We start from the raw sequence: 18,340 nt of genomic DNA, 5'->3' as shown, positions 1-18,340 counted from the left end.
CCGAGGCAGGAGACAGGCGCCAGCCCTGGCCCAGAGCTGCCAAAGGGTCCCCAGAACGCCTCAGGAACAGAGACGTGCAGGGAGGAATGGCTGGACTGCCCTGCAGGTGCCCAGCCTTCACAGAAACGGCATGCACATGTGCCCCGGCCACCCAGGTTCACATGCGGGCATGCACTTTCGAAGTGGTCAGGATCTCACTGGGAAGTGGGAGCAATGCAAAGTCCCAAAGAAAGTTTCTTCCCATAACTAGGAAATCCTGTGAAGCAGCTGCTTCAGGCAAGGCTGGATCCAGGGGCTTGGGCTGTCTGGTCTCTGTGTCTGTCTGTATGTCTGTCTTGCTCTGTCTTGGCTTGACTGCCCTCACTGTGTTGGTTTCCCTCTGCACACAACCTTCTCCACCAGCCAGGGAAGGTGGCCTGGGAGAGCTGGACTGCCACCTCCCTGGCTGGGCCATTGTGCAGTGTCTCATGAGGTCTCTGATAGGTTCCTGTTTCCAATTCTGCACCAATCACGTGGCCCGGGGTTGCTGTGCTCTGATTGGCCACGGCCGCCCTCCCGGGTGTGGGGGCACCATGAGCCACAGCCCTGCAGCCCTGGGGGTGGGGATGGGGATGGGCAGAACTGCCCACACCAAGGTCCCCACGTGGACTCCCAGAGCTGGGGAATCCCTCCCTTCTCAACTCTGTGGGAACAGCTCTAAGCCCAAATCAATTCCCCAGCTCCTTCTCCCCCACTTTGTCCCTGACTTACTGCGTGGGCTTGGGGAGGTCCCTGCACCTCTCTGGGCCTTAGTGTCCTCTGGAGGGACCCGAGCTCCAGTGTGCATGGCTCCGTTCCTGGACAGTGGGAGGGGAGGTTGCGGTGGAGGATGAGAGGGCGGCCCCTCCCGGCAGGGCTCCCTTTACTCAGGTCTCTGCACAAAGTCACCCCCCCACAGAGGCCGTCTTGTTTCCCAACTGTCAGCATCTGCCACAACGTGCCCCATGTGGCCCTGCTCACGCTCTGGGTATACGGCCTGGAGCCCAAGAGATGCTCCAAAAAAACACCCGGGAGGAAGGGAGGCTGGTCACATGGGCCCCTGCCAGCCGGGCTCAGGGACCTTTGATCCTCAGCCCTGTGATTTCCCTGCCAACTTCCAGGTTTCTCTTTGGGCCTTTCATTCATCCACGTGCTTGGTGCCAGGCCTGCAGGCGGCCCGGGAGCACGGCCTTCCTGAGTTTGCTGCTGGACAGGGAGAAGGACGATGGACACAAGATGCACCCCTCAGTTCTGATCGGGGCTCTGAGGCAGCATGAAGCAGCGGGTGGCTGGAGTGTAAGGTGAGGGTTTGTGTGAGCAGTTTAGGCAAGGTGGCCAGGTAGGCCTCTGTGAGGGGGACATCAAGCCGAGGCCTGGGATATCTACAGGAAGAGGAAATAGCCAGTGCAAAGGTCCTGAGGCAGGAGCATGAGGGAGCCTGCAAGGAAGGTGAGAAGCCCACACATGGGAGGGATAGAGGAAGGGAAAGCTAGGAGGTGAGGCTGGGGGACTGCTGGGGGCTGGATTTGATGCAAGTAAGAGCGGAACACAGGAGGGTATGAACTGTGGCGTCTCCACTTGGCTTGGATGGGGCTGAGCTGGCTGCTGGTCAGCCCTGGGGGGAGATGTGGGGCACCCCTGGTCATGTCCAGCAATGATAGAGCCAGGCTCTGACACAGGCTGTCCTGCATTTGAATGCTGCGTGAGGCTGCACAACTCTCTTAGCCTCTCTGTTTCATCCTTCATCTGCAGAGCCAGGGTAGCAGTGCCCACCTCACAGGGCACCAGGGCCAGGTGAGGCTTGGCACCCCTTCATGCTGCCACCTGGCCTAGGGGGTGAGGGGAGCCCCAGGAGACGAGGGGCTCAGTCCCAGGACACTGTCCACCCCTTTTCCATCTGCGGACCATGGGAAGAGGAGGACGTCGGGGGAAGCCAAGGGCCTCGGGAGCCTTGAGCTGGGAGCTGCCCCCGAGCTGGGAGCCGCCCCCGAGCTGGCCGCCAGATCCCCAGGCCACGATGGGGAGGGTTCTTGCCAGGGGTTCCCGTCACTGTCTTGCCTGCCCTCCCCCGTCCTCCTTCCAGGTGGAAGGTTTAATTTGTCACCTGTGCCTCCCACCTTTATACTGAGGGGACGGCTGTATGTGGGGGGAGTTCACAGGTCTCTGGGTCAAGAGGAGCCAAAGCCCGAGGTCAGGGACACTGGCTCAGGGCTCCAGAGCCCTCGCTGTCCCTCCCTGGGACTGCCTGGGTCAGGCCATGTGAGTGCATGAGACTTGGGCCAGGTAAGGACAGAGTTTGAGGGCTGCCACGATGGGCTGGGTCCCCCACGCTGTCACAGGCAGCTGTGTCAACTAGGTGCCCGAGCCCCAAACTCCACAGGAGGAGGGGGAACCCAGCGCCATGGCTACCGTGTCATCCACCACCCATAGGGTGCCTGTCGGGGGTCCAAGACCTCCCGGCTGAATGACCTGAGGCCAGGTCCAGGGCCCAGCCACTCGACCCAGTGGGACAAGGTCACCACAGGGTGTCTCCTGCCAGGCCTGTGGCCCCCACACATGGCACACGTCCCTCCCACATACACACACAGGGTGCTTTTCACACGGGTTTTGTGCACCCGCCACCGCCTTAGTCCCATTTTACAGACGAGGAAAACCTCAGCCACGTGCCCAGGGCTGGGGCCTGCCGCAGTGTCCTCGCTCCTAACACCACCCCCCTGCCCCGGGCCAGCCTTCTCTCGCCCTCAGATCCGGCCCTCGCCCCTGCCAGTGCCGACGGGCGCCGCAGCTCCCTGGGGCCTGGGCGAGGGGAGCAGCGCGTGGACTCCGAGCTCTGCCCCCCGCCAAGGCCGACCCTGAGGCTGGGGGCACTCAGAGCTTCGCCTCGGTGTCTATGTTCTTGTCCAGGAAGCGGGGACGTGTTGGAGGCCTCCAAGCAGCCCTGAAACCCTTAAGGGACACCGGCCCCGCGGGCCCTCAGCAGCGAGCCTCGCTCTAAGGGCGGTGGGAACGTAGTGCCTCGGTTCTCCTGGTGGTGGTGGCGACACATGCTGTGGCTTCGGGACTTGGGTCACACAGCATCCGTTTCCAGGACACCCGCGAGCGACCACGTCTGTGGCCATCACTGGTTGGGACTCCAGGACCGTCCTGCAGGGCCCGCGGGCAGGTCCGAGCGCCACCTAAGCCGTCACGGGAGGCCAGCGAGGAGCAGGGAGGGCTCCGGGCTGCGCCCCCTCTCCCGGCCGTGCTTTTCGGACTTGAAAGGGACCTTCAGAACGCGGCCCCTCGGGGCATGGCTGGTCGATCCGCGGGCTGAGCGCGGCTCTCGCTCCGTGCCAGTTCCCAGCTCACCCTGAAGAAGTGTCGTTTCGCAGGGTCCCTGTCCCCCGTGCTGAGGGAGGCAGCAAGGGTCCCCCGCCGCCTGGCTGCTCCGCAGGTCTGGTCTGCGGCCTCCTGGTGGAGCCGGGCTGCCCCAGGGCCGACCCCGAGCTGGTCTGACGCACTGCCACCTTAGTCCCGTGGGAGGTCTGGGCTCCGGTGGGGCAGGACACCGGGTCCCAGGAGGAGCCCCTCAGGACACCCTGTTTCTCCTCATGCCTGCTTCCTGCTGCTGGACAGATGGCCAGCTCTGTGTCCGGCTCTGCCCAGTGTCCCATCAGCGCCTTCAGCCCAGGCGCAACCAGCCGGTGTCTCTTCTTGCTGGGTTATGCCCATTTCCCTTCCCGCAGGACTCAGGAAAAAACCTCCAGAAGGTGAGAGAAGGATCCAGTTTCTGAAATCCCTGCTGACGGCCCCTCAAAAGGGGCTGGAGATCCCCCGTACACGTGGCTCCATGTCTGCTGGCTCTGGGCCTCGGGTTGCCCAGCCCCCAGGCCGTCCCCACTGTGCACCGGCCGGGTGGGCAGGGCCGTCCTCAGGGCTTCTGACTTCGGTGGCTGTGGGCCACCCAGAATCTCCCTCGGTGACCCTGGTGTGGTCAAGGCGGCCATGGGAAGCCAAACCTGAGTGTCCAGGGAGATGGATGGAGCGCAAGCCCCTCACCACAGGCGTGTGTGGCCTCGGGACCCCCCAGAGGGACGGACGAGGCTGTGCTTCCTTCTCGGGGCAGCTCCTGGGTGATGGGAGCCCATGTTAGGAAGAGCTGGGGGGCCATGGCTCCCCGTCACGTGCTGCCAGCAGTCCCACGGATGTGGGGTGAGGAGGACTCTCAGTGGGGCCCTCAGGCCACCATCAGCCTGGGGACAACGGGAGCAGTGTGGCCACTAGGTGACTGTGAGCAAACGGAGAGGCCCATGAATGACCTCCAGGCCAGCCCGAGACCCTGGGTGGGAGCAGCCCTTGGGGACTTGTTCCTGGACCCACCTCTTCCAGCTGCTTAGTGGGCCACACCGGGAGGCTGACGGCCTCTCCCCTTGGCCCTGGCCCTAAGCTGTGACTTGAGAAGGGGGGGTGAGGCTGAGCATGGCGCTCCAGTGGCCAAGTGGGGCTGCAGTGGTGACACTTGGAGGAGCAGCGGCAGAGGGGGAGGGGCAGGCAGCTCCCAGGGTCTTTGCACCAGTGTTGGAAAGCAGCCCTGACATCTGATAATTCAGGGGGGACCTCAAGGGAGATGCAGTGCTTCCTGCTCCCGGGCCTGACCCATGTGACTACCTGTGGAACTGTGAGACCAGCCACGTTGGTGCTGAGCTGGGGAGGGGGCAGTGTCAGCCCTGTTCCCTCTGACCTTCCTACTATGAGCAGCTGCTTAGAAGATGTCACCAGAGCCCCAACAACCACCTGCAGTGTCAGCACTGGTATGGCTTTTTAATAACCACCTTGTTTCAGAAAGGAGGCACATGCTGTCCTTCCATTTGACAGATGAGAAAACTGAGGTTCAAAGGGCCCAAAGTCCCATGGCTGATCAAGTGGTGGAACTGGGACAGGACCCCAGGTCTGCGGGCCCCACTCACCCGCTTCCGCGGTGCCAGACGCCCAGGCAGGGTCTTGGCGGGAAGGTGAGGGCCACCTTGCTTGCTCTGGACCAAGCCATAGACTTGAGAGCGCAGCTGCTGGGGGCACTGGTCCCCCCAGGACTCCCTCTAGGTCAGAGCCATCGCCGGAAAGGACGGCCAGGAAACCACGGCAGGTCCAGTGAAAAATGAGCACGCAGGGCCCCTTTTTCAAAAATTAAGAATTTCAAGGCGGTGACAGCAGAGCACCGCTCCAAGTACGGGCCCTTCTGAGCGTGGGGCCCTGTGTGACCACACAGGTTGCTGCCCAGATGGCCGGCCCTGGCGCAGGCCCCTTCTGAGGGAAGAGCCTGGGAGGCCCCAGCAGGAGTGAGATGCCCTCACCCCAGGCCCAGGGTCACTGCCAGGCAGCCGTTCCCGACGCCTGTGAGAGACAGTGTGATAAAGAAACCAGGACTCCTTAGTCAGATTTATTTTCCTCTAATAGACAGTTTAGCATTTCAAAGTTTGGCATTCTACACTCTTACAAACTTTAGTTATCAGCATCAGAAACACAAAAACATTGCAAGACCTCAAAACACAAATAAATACCAAATAAAACCACACACAGTATACAGTAAACAAAAATATAAAACATAATAATGCTATCAGAAAATTAGACATGTTGTTAACTCACATTAACAACATGATTATTGCTGAGCAATAACTTATACTGTCTTTTTGCTGTTTTTTCTTAGAAGAGCAAAAAACACAGGACGTAAATCACTGGTCACAATCACTTGGACTGTCAAGATGGGTCCTCACAGCGAGTGGTTACTACGGACGGCAATTTTAAAACAGGCAGGTTAAAAATAGAGAGTCAAATGAGAGATCGGCCTTCTTTGGTCTTTGTTTTGGGTAACAGAACTGAACGAAGAGGTGTGCCATCAGAGAGAATGCAGCTCTAAAAATGTTACACGATTGTCTACACGGATTTACACACTTCCTTCATCACAGATGGGACTCTACAGGTAATTCTTATAGAAATCCTTGGAAATAATGCCGGCTTTTGTGTTTATCAATTAAGTCATTTAATTTGCTGTTGAAGGTTATCTTCCTTGTCTACGGGGACTGAGTTATAAAAAGCAATCACCACTAATTACAGGAGTGGTACAGCCATCCCGGACTCTTGCCTCCTTTTCATTGCGAGAGTTCACAAGACAGACTCAAGAAACAGCAGGAGCAGGAGAAATGAAATGCAAGCACTGCCTGGTGCCACTGGGCCTCCTCAAAACACACTGACCTCGAGACTTGGTCACCCAAGGCCAGCGGAAAACGCCCCTAGGATGCTTCTGGGTCTTGCCTCCCTTCCCTTCCCCCACTGGCCCTGGCTCCCTGGTGACAACCAGCACTGCCCAGATAGACAGTAATGCTGACCAGGTCACCCGCCGACACTGGAGCCTCACATTGTCCTCATCTGACCTGGACCCTAGTGGACACATTCTACTTTGGAGAAAACAGAACTATCAAGATTTGCAAACGGAAGACAGAACCATGGTCTTAGGCTGAGAAGTAGATTTGGGTGACAGACCCCTCATTCACCTCACAAATGCAAAGGAGCTCCCGGAATTCTCCCCAGCTCTCCTCTGCACTTTAGTAAGGAAAGATCTGGATTGGAAGTAAAAAATAGTATTTTATAGCTCTGCCTGAGCCCTTATCAGCACTGATAATTACCCCAAGCAGAGGGACACTTTTTGGAGGGCTGAGATTTGGGCAAGAGGCCCCACGAGGAGTCTGAGCTCCTGACCAAGCCCCTGGAGATCGGCGGAGATGCTAGGGGCCAGAACGATAGCCCCTGCAGCACTCCCTCATGTGTAGAAGGGGAAGGAGGTGTGGTCCCCGGCTGTTGGAGGCAGGGCACCCCCAGGGTGCAAGATGGGGTCCTGCCTCTCCCCCCGCCCACCTCGGGCTGACGAGGAAAGGACCCACCTTGGGACCCTACTGTGTTTAAGGGTCCATCCAGACACCCTTTCCTCTGCCTGATGTTGCCCACCAGCTGCAAGATGCCAGGACTGCCACGGGTGACCACCACCACGACACTGCCGAGAGTGAAGGGGGTACTCTTGATGACGTCGGGACTGCGGGCGTCAACCGGGACATGTGGCCCCGGCCCCGGGCAGCTGAGGCCCCTGGAGGAGACAGGCTGTCTGGAGAGGGGCTGGCTGTCCCCTGTTCTCACCAAGGTGGGCCGCGGCGGTCTAGGGGAAGCCTTGGGGGCATCAGCTCTGCCAGAGGGCCCACTGGCATTGGGCTGGTAGCTGAAGGGCCTGGTAGAGGTGGCCACCAGGGAGGGCAGGCTTTCCCGCACTCAGCCCTCTGGGGTCACAGGGCGGGGAAGGCGAGAGGAGGGAGGGGAGGGAAGGGGCTGCTTGGCCAAGAGCCTTCCCGCTCACCCAGCCGTTTCAGCGTTTAGGGCCGGCGCGCGCTGCCTCACAGACCCTGCTCTATCTCACAGAGAGCGGGCTGTGAACCGGGGCTGGACAGCGGCCACCAAGCCCCTCCTCTGTCCACCCGCACAGTGGACGTGCACCCATGACTCACTCTCTGGGGGTCAGCGCCACCCTCTTGTTTGATAGGTCTTAGAACAATTTACACAAATCCCTCTTTGTCTGCTCTGTGTTACCTACAAACCTGGGAAACTGAAAAACCCAACTTGTAAAAAAGGCCTAGTTACGCTAACTCCAGCCCACCCAGGGCTGGTCTAGTCCCCAAGGCCAAATGCCGCCTGGCCCACTCCTGAGCCCAACCTTGTGGGAAGGGGCCCTCACTTGCGCCGACCATGCCGAGCCCCCCAAAGCTGGCCCCATACCATCACACCCAGCCCCAGACACCCAAGCTCCCCCTGCTCAAACCCCAGCCCTGGAGGTCAGGTCCCCGCCTCGCCTGGCAGCCCCCTAGTGCCAGCATCTCTCACCCCAGCAGCCTCCACGGCCAGGGGCGAGCCCAGTGCCCATCCAGAGACCCACCCAAGGCCGGGAGAGATGCTGTCTTCATCTCCGGGACGAGGCTGACGGGGACGCCGACTGGCTTAATTTGTGCACAAGACTCAGTGTTGATTTCTCTAAAGTATAGGAACAGTTTCATCCTGTGGGGAATTTTGTCACTTTTGGTAAATGGGAAAAGCGCACCTAGTACACACCACATACGATACCCTTCACTTGTCGCTGGGACCCTGTGAAGTGGGGAGGGCCGACCGCTCCAGGCCAGGCAACTGGGCCTTGGCCGCGCAGAGACCACAAATGAGGCGAGCACCAAACAAGGACACCAAGGAGTCGGGTGGAGCAATGCGAGGCACGTGCAGTCAGGGCATGTCACACACTCAAGTCCTCCAGGAGGCTGCTTTCCAGCAAGTCCCGGCACACAAGAGGGGACTGTGCACAGAACAGAGGCCAAAGGCATCCAACCCCATTACCACTATCAAGCCACAGGAGGAAGCTTCTGCCGTGTCACGTCCTCATTCCAGGGGACGGTGCCAGCTACTGAAGCCATGTCCTACGGGCTCCCCGGGAGGAGGCCAGGAGGGCCTACCGTCTCCCACAGGAGCATCTGGGAGGGGCTGTTGGAGAAGCCTCCTCCAAGGGTCGGACGCTTCCAGGAGCGCTGCCAGGTGGCCCATCCGCAGCAGGATGTCAGCCCAGGGGAGGGAAAGAATTGTTTTTTACCAGACTAAGATGTCGCTTATCCTAAGTTTGTTGATATTGTCCGTACTTTCAGTGAAGGGGGAGGAAGTCGCAGGGATGTCCCTGTTGGTAATCCCTGGCCTCAGAAAAGCCACCTGAGGCCAGGTAGGGACTGCCAGGCGCCCTCCCTCCTCTGGGCTCCAAGACAGAACTGGAGCAAGGCCTGGAGGAGGCTGGGGACACCTTCGAGGGAACAGTGGTTCCACAGCACCTGCAGGAAGTTCTTCCTCTATGAGTGGGGACACACGACTCCTTAACGGGCAGAACCGATGATGCCGATTCGCCCTCAAAGCAATCCCAGGGGAGTGAAGGAAGGAAAGCAGATGAAGACAACTGGGGGTTTTGACTGCTAAAGGGCGTGGCAGGTGCTTGGAACCAACGAGGTCACTTATGGAAGCATGGGGACGGTGTGCAGGAGGGCACTTCCAGCAGGCACTGGGGCGAAGGCACACCCAGGCAGATGGCAGCACCAGAGACATGGTGGGCCACTGGGCACCAACCCAGCCGTCCCCGCGCCACCATCGGGGGAGCCCAGAGGCAGGCAGTCTGAGGTGCGCAGCCCAGCTGGCCAATTGTGGGCGCGTCTTTTGGATGAGTGGCACAGATGCGGTGGTTCACACACATTGGTTTTGCCTAAGAAGCACCCGTCACGTGTAGCACCCATCAGTGGTAAGAGCACCCATGAAGCGTGGTGCATAGCAAAGGGGCACAGGAGGCAGGGCTCCGGCTTCTAATCACAGTTGGACCATTGAGAGAAGGTAAACAGTGAGTTGAGAAAATGCCATCTGGGTAGGCGCAGGCTGGGACGACGGAACCCGGGACCACCTTTCTCAAGAGAGTGGTGGTTCCAGAATGCCTGTCAGTCAGCCTGGGCTGGCCCCCCAGAGCGGCGGTCTCTGGAATGCTCAGAGGGCTCTGCTTCGAGTGGTGTGGGCTCCCACAGCCCAGGTGGGGACAGAGAGACACACTCCTGCCTCGGGGCTGGGACCAAGCCAGCGCAGGGACTAGGCGGCTCGCTTTTGGGGCCTAGAGATTTGGAATCTGATAACTAAGCAGTGGAGGCTCCCAAAGCTGACGATGGAGCCTGGGTACCTCAGCAGGTATGGAACTGTCTGAGGACCTCGAAGAGGCAAAGATCTAGTAGTCGAGAGAAAAGTCTGGTTGAACTATCACTTTCTAGAATTACAGTGAACACAAAGCTAGGGTCGAGAAGCAGCATGTCACATCTAAGGCACATGTACAGTATGCCACCATCTCTATGCAAAGATGTCGCTTTTGGAGATTGTTAACAAAATGCAGCAACATGACAGAATGAAGAAACACATCTGCTGTGGCCTCCTTCAGCACAATCACCTGCCCACCCCGGACACTGGGCACTGAAGGTCGCTGCTGTCAGCAATAGAGAGCTTGTCTGAACACATGGGGCAGAATTTTAAAAACCTACAGGATTTTGTTTAGAACTCCAAAGTTCAACTAATGCCCTATTTTAGGGTGAAAACAATTATAAATCTGAAAATGATGCACAGCATCCATGAGCAATTTTCCTTTCATAATAATTTTGAAGTAGTGTCATTAACTACGACAGATATTGAAGGTTTACATTTCTAACGAGAAATAACAACAGATTGAATATTCTCTTTCCTATCACAAGTGATAACCAGTGTTAGATATTTTACATTTTCTTCCAAGAAATATCAGTCTATCAACGTTTTAAAATAAAATGCTTGCAGTAATAATTATTTTAGAACTTTAAATTAAAAAATGATTCTGAATTTAGAGACTTTCAAAAAAGACCTAAGTGTACTGCAGGGTCTTCTGACAAACAAATTATTAAAACAGAGACCAGATGAGGCCTTAAAAATAGACAATATACTATATTTGAAACAAGATTGCACTCTTGAATTTTAGAATGAATATATCAGAACTGCATTATTAATTCATAAATTCCTCTTTTACTTAACATGCTGACATGTCCAGCTACCCCAGGTGTGTGTGTGTGTGTGTGTGTTTTCTTTTTTTGGTGTTCAAGTTTAAGGAAGAAAAATCATGGTTCTTTGTTCAGCATATATGTTTTCCATCTTAATTAACTAGATCTTTAAAAATAAAAATGGAAACCTTCTCTGACAGCAGTATTTCTCTTGTTGAAGGATAAATAATTTTTCAGAGTGCAGTAGTACTAGTCTATAGAAAACATGTCAGGTCTATCCTCACGCGTGGCTCCTCCCGCCGGCCCGCGGCCGCCTTCTGCCGCTTCCTCCGTTCCACAAGGTCCTTTTCTGAGCGCGAGGACCTCGGTGGAGACAGCCGGTTCAAACCCCCCAGAGGAGTTGCCTTCTGCTCAATCCACCTCCCCAGTGACTTGTCAGGGGTCAGGCAGATCCGAAGTATCCACTATGACTTTAATAAAAATGGTATCATCTTTAATATATGTCCCATTTTCTAGCACAGTTTGGGCCACAAAGACTGGGCAGCCAGAGGCAATATTCATCTCCCCGGTGGGTTTCTTGAAGCTGCTGCTGTTGGGGTCTGGCTTGAACGCGTCTCCCAAGTGACGGCGAGAGGAGCCCTGATCCATCAGCATGAGGGTCACTTTTTGCTTGAACGGCCAAGGAAGCAGTGCATCATATTCTCCACGCATAATGACAAAAAACAGCGACAAATGCGTCCCCTTCCCCATCCCGTCCCCGTTCAGGTAGACTCTGGCACACATCTTATAGCCAAAATAGCCGGTGTAGAAAGGCTGGCTGTAAAGGGACAGGGTCTTCCCCATGACAGCTTCCTGCTTCCGCCGCTTATAATCTCGGATCTTCCAAATCAGCACGCCATTGTAGCTGGCGGTCTCCAGGACCTGAAATCGCAGGTCCATGTCAGCCAGGCGGATGTCGTGAACACTCAGCATCTGGTCGTGCCGGCTCAGCTGGGACTCCAGCAAGCCTAGCGCAGGCGAGGAGAGACGGGGTGAGGGAGACACGTGAATACCTGAAAGGCTGGAGAAGCTGATCCCCACCAGCATTTGAATTAAGCAACATAAAACCACTGTGGCTATCGGGTAGAGGACACATGCCATGTAGATGTCCTGAAAAAGGCCTCAGATCCGATCCTATACCACGTGGGCCCCCAACACCCATAGCCACGGTTTGCTGAGATGCAACACCCTGAGGGACACATCCCACGTTGTCCCCTTGGAGCACAGCTGGGGGCAGGGGATGGCTGTCCTCTTGCTGACATCCCCCTGCTCTCCAGCCTCGATGATCAGTCACCTGTGCCCTGAGTTGAAGATGCTCCTCTGTCCACTCCACTCCACGTCCTCTGCCTGCTTAATCCAACCCCACGTGAGTCAAGATAATCCCTGTTCCTGTCACCGTTAACCCTTTTCATGCAAATATGCAGAATATTCATTCAGTCCCCAAAGTAGCAAGCCCCAGGATGCTTCTAGGTATCAGAAACACGCTGGCTGAATATGCTGGGTCTTCTGCCTCACCTATGTGTCACCTTCTGTGCCCTGAGCCTTCACAAGCTGGGCCGAGAACACTCTAACCATCAGACCTACTCTCTACCTGGCGTCCACCGCAAGCCCACTCTCTACCACACAGGCCTCACACGGAAGGGACAAGACTAAGTGGGAAATGCTTTCGTCTCTGCCAAAGACATCTCAGCAGGAGAAGCATCACACCTCTGCATGCGTGTCATCTGTACTGGAAAGCTCCGCTCTAAGGCAGCAGGTGCCTAATGGACCACTTACCCCATCAAGTCAAGCCACAGCAGTTACCTGGGGTCCCAGGACTTGGCCAAGAGTAGTCCAAGACACATGTCACCTGACCCAGGTCCCTCCCAGACCTGTCCCTGCTCCTGTCCCACCCACCCTCACCTGTGTTCCGAGCTGCCTGCCCTGCACTTTTGTCCACACTTTCCAGCTCTGTCACGCGGTTCTGGAGGGACTCCACGCTGCTTTTCATGCTGTCAGCTTCTTCCCAGTTCTGCCTGAAGGGACGGATCTCTTTGTCGAGCTCTTTCAGTTTCTCTGCTTGGCTGTCTATTACTCGCTTCCAAACCAAAGGCATCAAAAAGGCAAAACACAGTTAGAACTCTCGGAAAACACTGGGCCACCACCACCAAACACCAGCCAGTTAGGAACAGAGCAATCAGCTGAGAGCCGGTCTGGACGAGACCAGCTCAGAAGCCCCATGCCAGCTCTACAACAGGGCATTTTGTCTAATGCCCACAATGTATCTCAGGGGACATAGGTACCAAGAGTCCCTACTTCCCAGAGGAGGGACTGAGGCACAGAGAGGCCTCACCCTGCCAAGTGCAGGGCAGGCAGCCCCCCATCACTCTGTCCTAGGGTCTCGAGTTCAGGATGTTGGAATCACATCCATTGGCTCTGTCTGAAGGCCTCCATCTCCTAAAGGGCTGAGCCATCAGCAGTGGCGAAACGACATGGGCCTCCTACCTGGCTGCCCGCCCCCCAACCAGGGCTGGAGAGGCCGCTGTCTCTGTGGCTGTGGAGAGCACCCCAGAACCCTCTCTGGGACCCAGGAGAGAGAGCTGCTACCACCCTGCCACCTGCTCCAGTGATCTGACGGTCTGCACGGGTTTGGCAGCAGGAAAGGGCCCTGGTGGCAGGTCTTCAGACTCTGGGTGAAACCAAGGGCCCTGACGCCTATGAGAGGGGGGCTTTGCCTCCTCCACCTGCTCAATGCCCAGCACCCCGTGTCCACTGGGGCACAGAAATACTGCTGATGAACATGTGGTTGTTGACGGCGAGCTTTGACTTTATGCTATCTTAATTTAAATAATTCAAAAAACCTTTTTTCCAGAAACACACAGACCATTTTACATTTATAACAGTAACTGGAGGGACGAGGTGCGTGCCCCAGCTAGGGTGCCCGGTCTGCTTTAAAGGACAGGTGTGCTCATCTGTTAGAGGAAGCTGGAGACCTAAAGGGTTTTTACTTTCAAAAAGAATTTGCATGTTTGAAAGAAAGCTCATGAGTCTGGGTAGTCTAGTCCCCAGTGAAGCTATGGAGTGACGGGGCCGCCTCTGAAGCTGCGGCCACACAGGGGAGAGCCCCGGGGACCTGCTGCGTTCACTTCTCCTTCTGGAAGCCTATTTTTAAACATTTACATTTCAGCACCTTTGCTGGCTGTTAATAACCATGAAGGAACAAACATGGTAGGTTTGGGTTACTTATTTGGGGTAAAAGCACAGTGTTATTCTTCCTCTTCTTTCCAAGAAACCTCGATATTAGGTAACATTTAAAAAGTGAAAATGACTTCTCTAAAGAATACTTTTCTGCTCTGATGTCACTTTATTTTTAAATATATATGGCTAGAGGCATATTTAAGTAGTTCACAAAGCCTATTCTCTGGGGACAATACTATTGACCTTAATGAACATCCAAATCCATGACATAATTCTCATGAGTGTCTGTTAATTGTGCTCACGTACTCTACCTACTAAAACTGTAAGCTAAGCTAATGTGGATACCAATGAGTAAAACAGGGAAGTTAATGAAAATGGAAATAATCAATGACAGTTCTGAGAGATGCCATTTTGTGACCTGATGGAGCCAGGAGTAAACCATGAGTTGCAGGATGGCCCAGGACAAGCCACTCATCACGCGTGGGCCTCATGCCCCTGAGGCAAAAAAAGGGATGACGCTGCGCTGCCTCCTCTCCAAGACTGTGACGTGCACGGGACGGTGGCAGGAAGGCACACGGTGATCTCAAGAACGGAACTGCGGAGTCTGAAATGAGGGCCACTGTCCTGGCAGCAAGGCCCCTGACTACAACCCAGTAACACAGTCGGCACACGGTGCAGGGGCAGGAGGGAGCACACGTGCACACGGGAGCACATGCACACACACACGCACACACAGACAAGGCTCAACCAAATTACTTAACGGAGCTCCACGCACAGCAAGGGAAAATACGCTATTTTTAGACTTTTCAAAATTTGTATAAATGATATGGTTTCAAAGCAGAATGCCAATCTAAATCAAGTTTTCTCTGTAAAGTGCAGCAAACAGGATTTCATTCTTGGCGAGCAATCTTTACTCAGCCACCGAAGTGTTTCTATAAAAATCAATCTTAAATGCAGGTGTGGGATTTTATTAGAAAAAAGAACTCAGGAGCTGAGATAAATGGCAGAGATTTCACACTACATACATAAATCCTAATCAAAAGATGTGCTATCAGAGAGCACCAATTTATTAGTCTCATGCACTGTGCACTTTAGGGCTTAAACCACCATCTCTCTGTCACTTCTTACCATTTGGGCCACAGGGACCTGGGGACCAATCATTGTCCAATGAGACAATGCAGGTGGTGCTCATGGGCCGAGCTAAGGGGCCACATGGACGGAGCGCTGCTGGTCCTTCCGTTTCAGCCCCGCGCTGCTCCACTTCCGTCCCGCAGACCCACTGACTGAGAGAGTGACCAGTTCATAGAGTTCCTGCTAACAACAGGAACGTGGGAATTAAACTAACAGCTAGGCTGTATTTTTAATTAGGGAAAACAGGTTGTTTAAAAAGTAAAATATTAAGAAACTACCCTTCCTGGGCCAGCAAAAGCAAACACTCCTAAATTCCACTCCCTTTAACCAACTGATTGCATCCCTGTCCACCTTGTCCAGGGCCATCAGGAACTCTGCGCTCCAATTTTAGGGTCTACTGGAGAATCAGACAAGGAAGAAGACAACAGATCAACACGTCTGTCACCACCAAGGTGGACCAATGCAGGGGCTGAGGGAGCACCGAGGATGGCAGGGGTGGGAGAAGACTTCCCAGAGGAGAAGGTGTTTACACTAACATCTCAGGCATCTGAGGAGGAGCCAGAGTCAGGAAAGGAAGGCAAGGGGAGAGAAGGTCCCTTACCCTCTGGAGGACATGGCAAAATTGGAAAGGTGTAACAGTGCTCAGTCATATAAGGCTTTCTGGGCCACAGTACAGTGTTTAAGATAAATTCTTTTCCAGGCAATTGGGAGGGTTCCAGGGTGAGGAATGAAAAATAAGAGGTGCATGTCTGACCCAGGCTCTGGGTGAAGAGGTGGAGAAGAGTCTGGAAGAAGTGGAGAGAAAGTGCCTCTTGGCCGAATGTGTCTCATGTACAGCCAACATCCCCAGGCATCCTGTCCACAGAGGTTTTCAATCAATGTTTTCAGAAACACTGACAGTCCAGAATTTCTCTTGTCACCAGCCAAATGTTGCCAACTCCACAGTGATATCAAAGGTAAAACTAAATCTCACCTTTCATAAAATCATCCAGTTGGATGCAGTTCTACGCAAACCACTCTACTGAAATGGTAAGCACCCTGAGGAGTTCTCAGCACCTCTCAGTCTCTTGTTCCTGCACTTAAGGAAATCAGGAGTTGAGCATCCAGTCTGATCGGAGGCCCTTTCTTTAAACACAGCCTATTTTCCTCCATGCTCTTCTTTCTGTGGAGGAGAGGACTGGCGGGTCAGCACCCTCCTACTTATCACCAGTCAAGGAGAGCCTGACAGTGGTGGGTGGCTGCTCCCTCTCCACCTCTCTGGGCTCCCGGACTTTGGCTCCTTGCTTTCTTTCTGACTTAGGTCTTGTTGATTTATTCAATCACAAAAGCTTTAAGACATAAATCAGAAACAGCGGAATGACTAAACTTTACTAAAAAGTAAATTAAAGTGAATTCAAACTTTTCATATTGGAAGAGGGGGAAATGGAGAAGACGAATGCATATAAAATCTCTGAGGTTTCGGCTAAGTGCTTCTATGACTTCCTTATGTATATTCTAATTTTTTGTTGTTATAAATGATGTTATAAGTGAACTCACCACTTATTCATTTCTTCTTCTATTGCTGATATTTTTAACAAGTGGTTTTCTAGCATAACACTAACTTCTTTGGCCTTTCATGGCACCTCTCTGAGGCCCAAGTCACACACGGCAGCTACGTTTCCAAGAGCTAGAAATGCTCACCAGACAGCGCAGGTGAGCGGAGCCACCTGAGTGGAGATAGGTCTCTGTCTGGACATTCTGACCCACACCTCCATGGGCACTCAGCAAATTGCAGGTGATGCCCAGCAGAAGGTTTGTGGGTGTTTTAGCTAACACTACTTTTTTGGTTTGATTCAATACTAACGACTTGTATCTTTTCTAATGTAATCTAATGTTTTATTGTGCTTTTCCTTGTCCCTGGACAACCACAAAGTTTAATACAAATGAAACAAATTTAATAAATCCGTATGCAATTCAAAGCACTATGACTAATCTCTGATGTTAAAATGGGAGGACAGGCATTCCCAAAGATGCTGTGACTCTGAGCTATGAGACATATTTTCTCTTCCAGATAATTTAGGGAAACACACCCTAAGTGTAAGCACTGAAAAACCATTTTGGCAACGTGTTAGTGATTCTTTCACGGGTGTGTGTGATACACAGGAATTACTATAATGAATGTACACTATGAGCAAGCTAATGTGTAGATAGTACTTACAAAAATAAGACGCTAACAAGTGCCTAATGGAGACCTGTGCTGATAACGGAAACGAGGAGCAGCATTTTAATGAGGCCTATTTATACAATCACCTTTTTCAGAGCAGCAAAGTCTACGAGTTTGTTTTGGAGGCATCTTTGGATCACTATGGTGAAAAAAGTGGGGTGAGTATGTGTGTCACACAAAAATTCACAACAAAATAGTTTGGCTTCATTTCACTTTAGGAAGTGAAACTTTACACATGAACATATGAACAATATGAAATAATAAAAACAGCTAATTTTTAAAAACCCAGACCATAAGTCTTATTTCACCACCAGTGACTCAAAGGCACAGAAAGCGGTGATGGAGCTGGCTCTCGAGGGCAAAGGTAGGGAGGGCCCCCAGGCCGGGCCCACGCTACCCAGGCTGCCTTTCCCGAGTCCACTTAAGCAAGAGAAAAAAGTTGCCTCTGTCCGAGAAAGGTCAGGGTTTCCGCTCAAGCATCTCACTGAGAAAGTCCTGAAGGAGAACACAAATGCGTCCCTCTGCCCTTTGGTCCAGCCATAGTCTTAAGATTCTTACCTGTAAATGAAGTATTTTGGATTCATTATTTCGAAGCATTTCCTTTTGTCTCTCAATTTCAATTTCAAAGCTACATATCTGATTGTGCAAACTTTGTATGCTCTTGTTTTTTTCTACACTTTCATTCTGCAGCAAGGAAACCTGAAAAAGAAATTCTTCAATTGAGCAATTTTGCAAAAAGGAGGTTTTAGTATTAATTAATAATAATTAAGATAGCAATTAAATTTTCACAACATAAGCCTTCTGTTAGCTCACTGGAAGGAGTTTACCCAGGGAATGGAAGCCCTGGTAATCTAGCAGGGAATCCTACAAACTGCATCTCTCTCATCTCTCGTAGTAATTCAATGAGGCAAAGTGCAACAGCTGACTGAACTTCAGAATGAATGCGAACCTTTTTAAGTTTTTGCTGAAAACTAATAAATCTTTTACCAGAGTGGCTTTTGAACTTTGACCAGGAAGCATAGCAGGATACACATACTTACATTTCATCCCATTTGTACCTACATTTGTGTGTGGTCTGTGTACATAAAATAGGTATCACAAAACCATAGTACAACACAAAGGTATTACAATACACCCTGATATTTTCTATTTTATTTTGTTTTACTTTAAAAAATGGTAG

The 18,340-nt window shown here is 53.2% G+C and overlaps 1 protein-coding gene across 3 annotated transcripts in view; it reads right to left on the bottom strand.

Moving 5' to 3' along the window:
* Positions 1–5,421: 5,421 nt before the first annotated feature.
* Positions 5,422–18,340, bottom strand: part of TRAF3 (TNF receptor associated factor 3) — a 109,703-nt gene continuing 96,784 nt past the window's right edge. For 2 of the 3 annotated variants that reach the window (XM_023627716.2, XM_023627717.2), the window contains 3 exons: positions 17,719–17,859; positions 12,552–12,726; positions 5,422–11,617 (listed from right to left, as the gene is read on the bottom strand). In XM_023627716.2, coding sequence (XP_023483484.1) covers positions 11,046–11,617; positions 12,552–12,726; positions 17,719–17,859 — 888 coding nt within the window. In that variant the 3' untranslated portion in view covers positions 5,422–11,045. 3 annotated transcript variants of the gene reach the window in all.

Source organism: Equus caballus, chromosome 24, assembly GCF_041296265.1.
Source record: "Equus caballus isolate H_3958 breed thoroughbred chromosome 24, TB-T2T, whole genome shotgun sequence".
Lineage (NCBI taxonomy): Eukaryota > Metazoa > Chordata > Mammalia > Perissodactyla > Equidae > Equus > Equus caballus.
The sequence above is the reverse complement of the archived record's forward strand: the minus strand, read 5'-3'. Positions and strand labels throughout refer to the sequence as shown.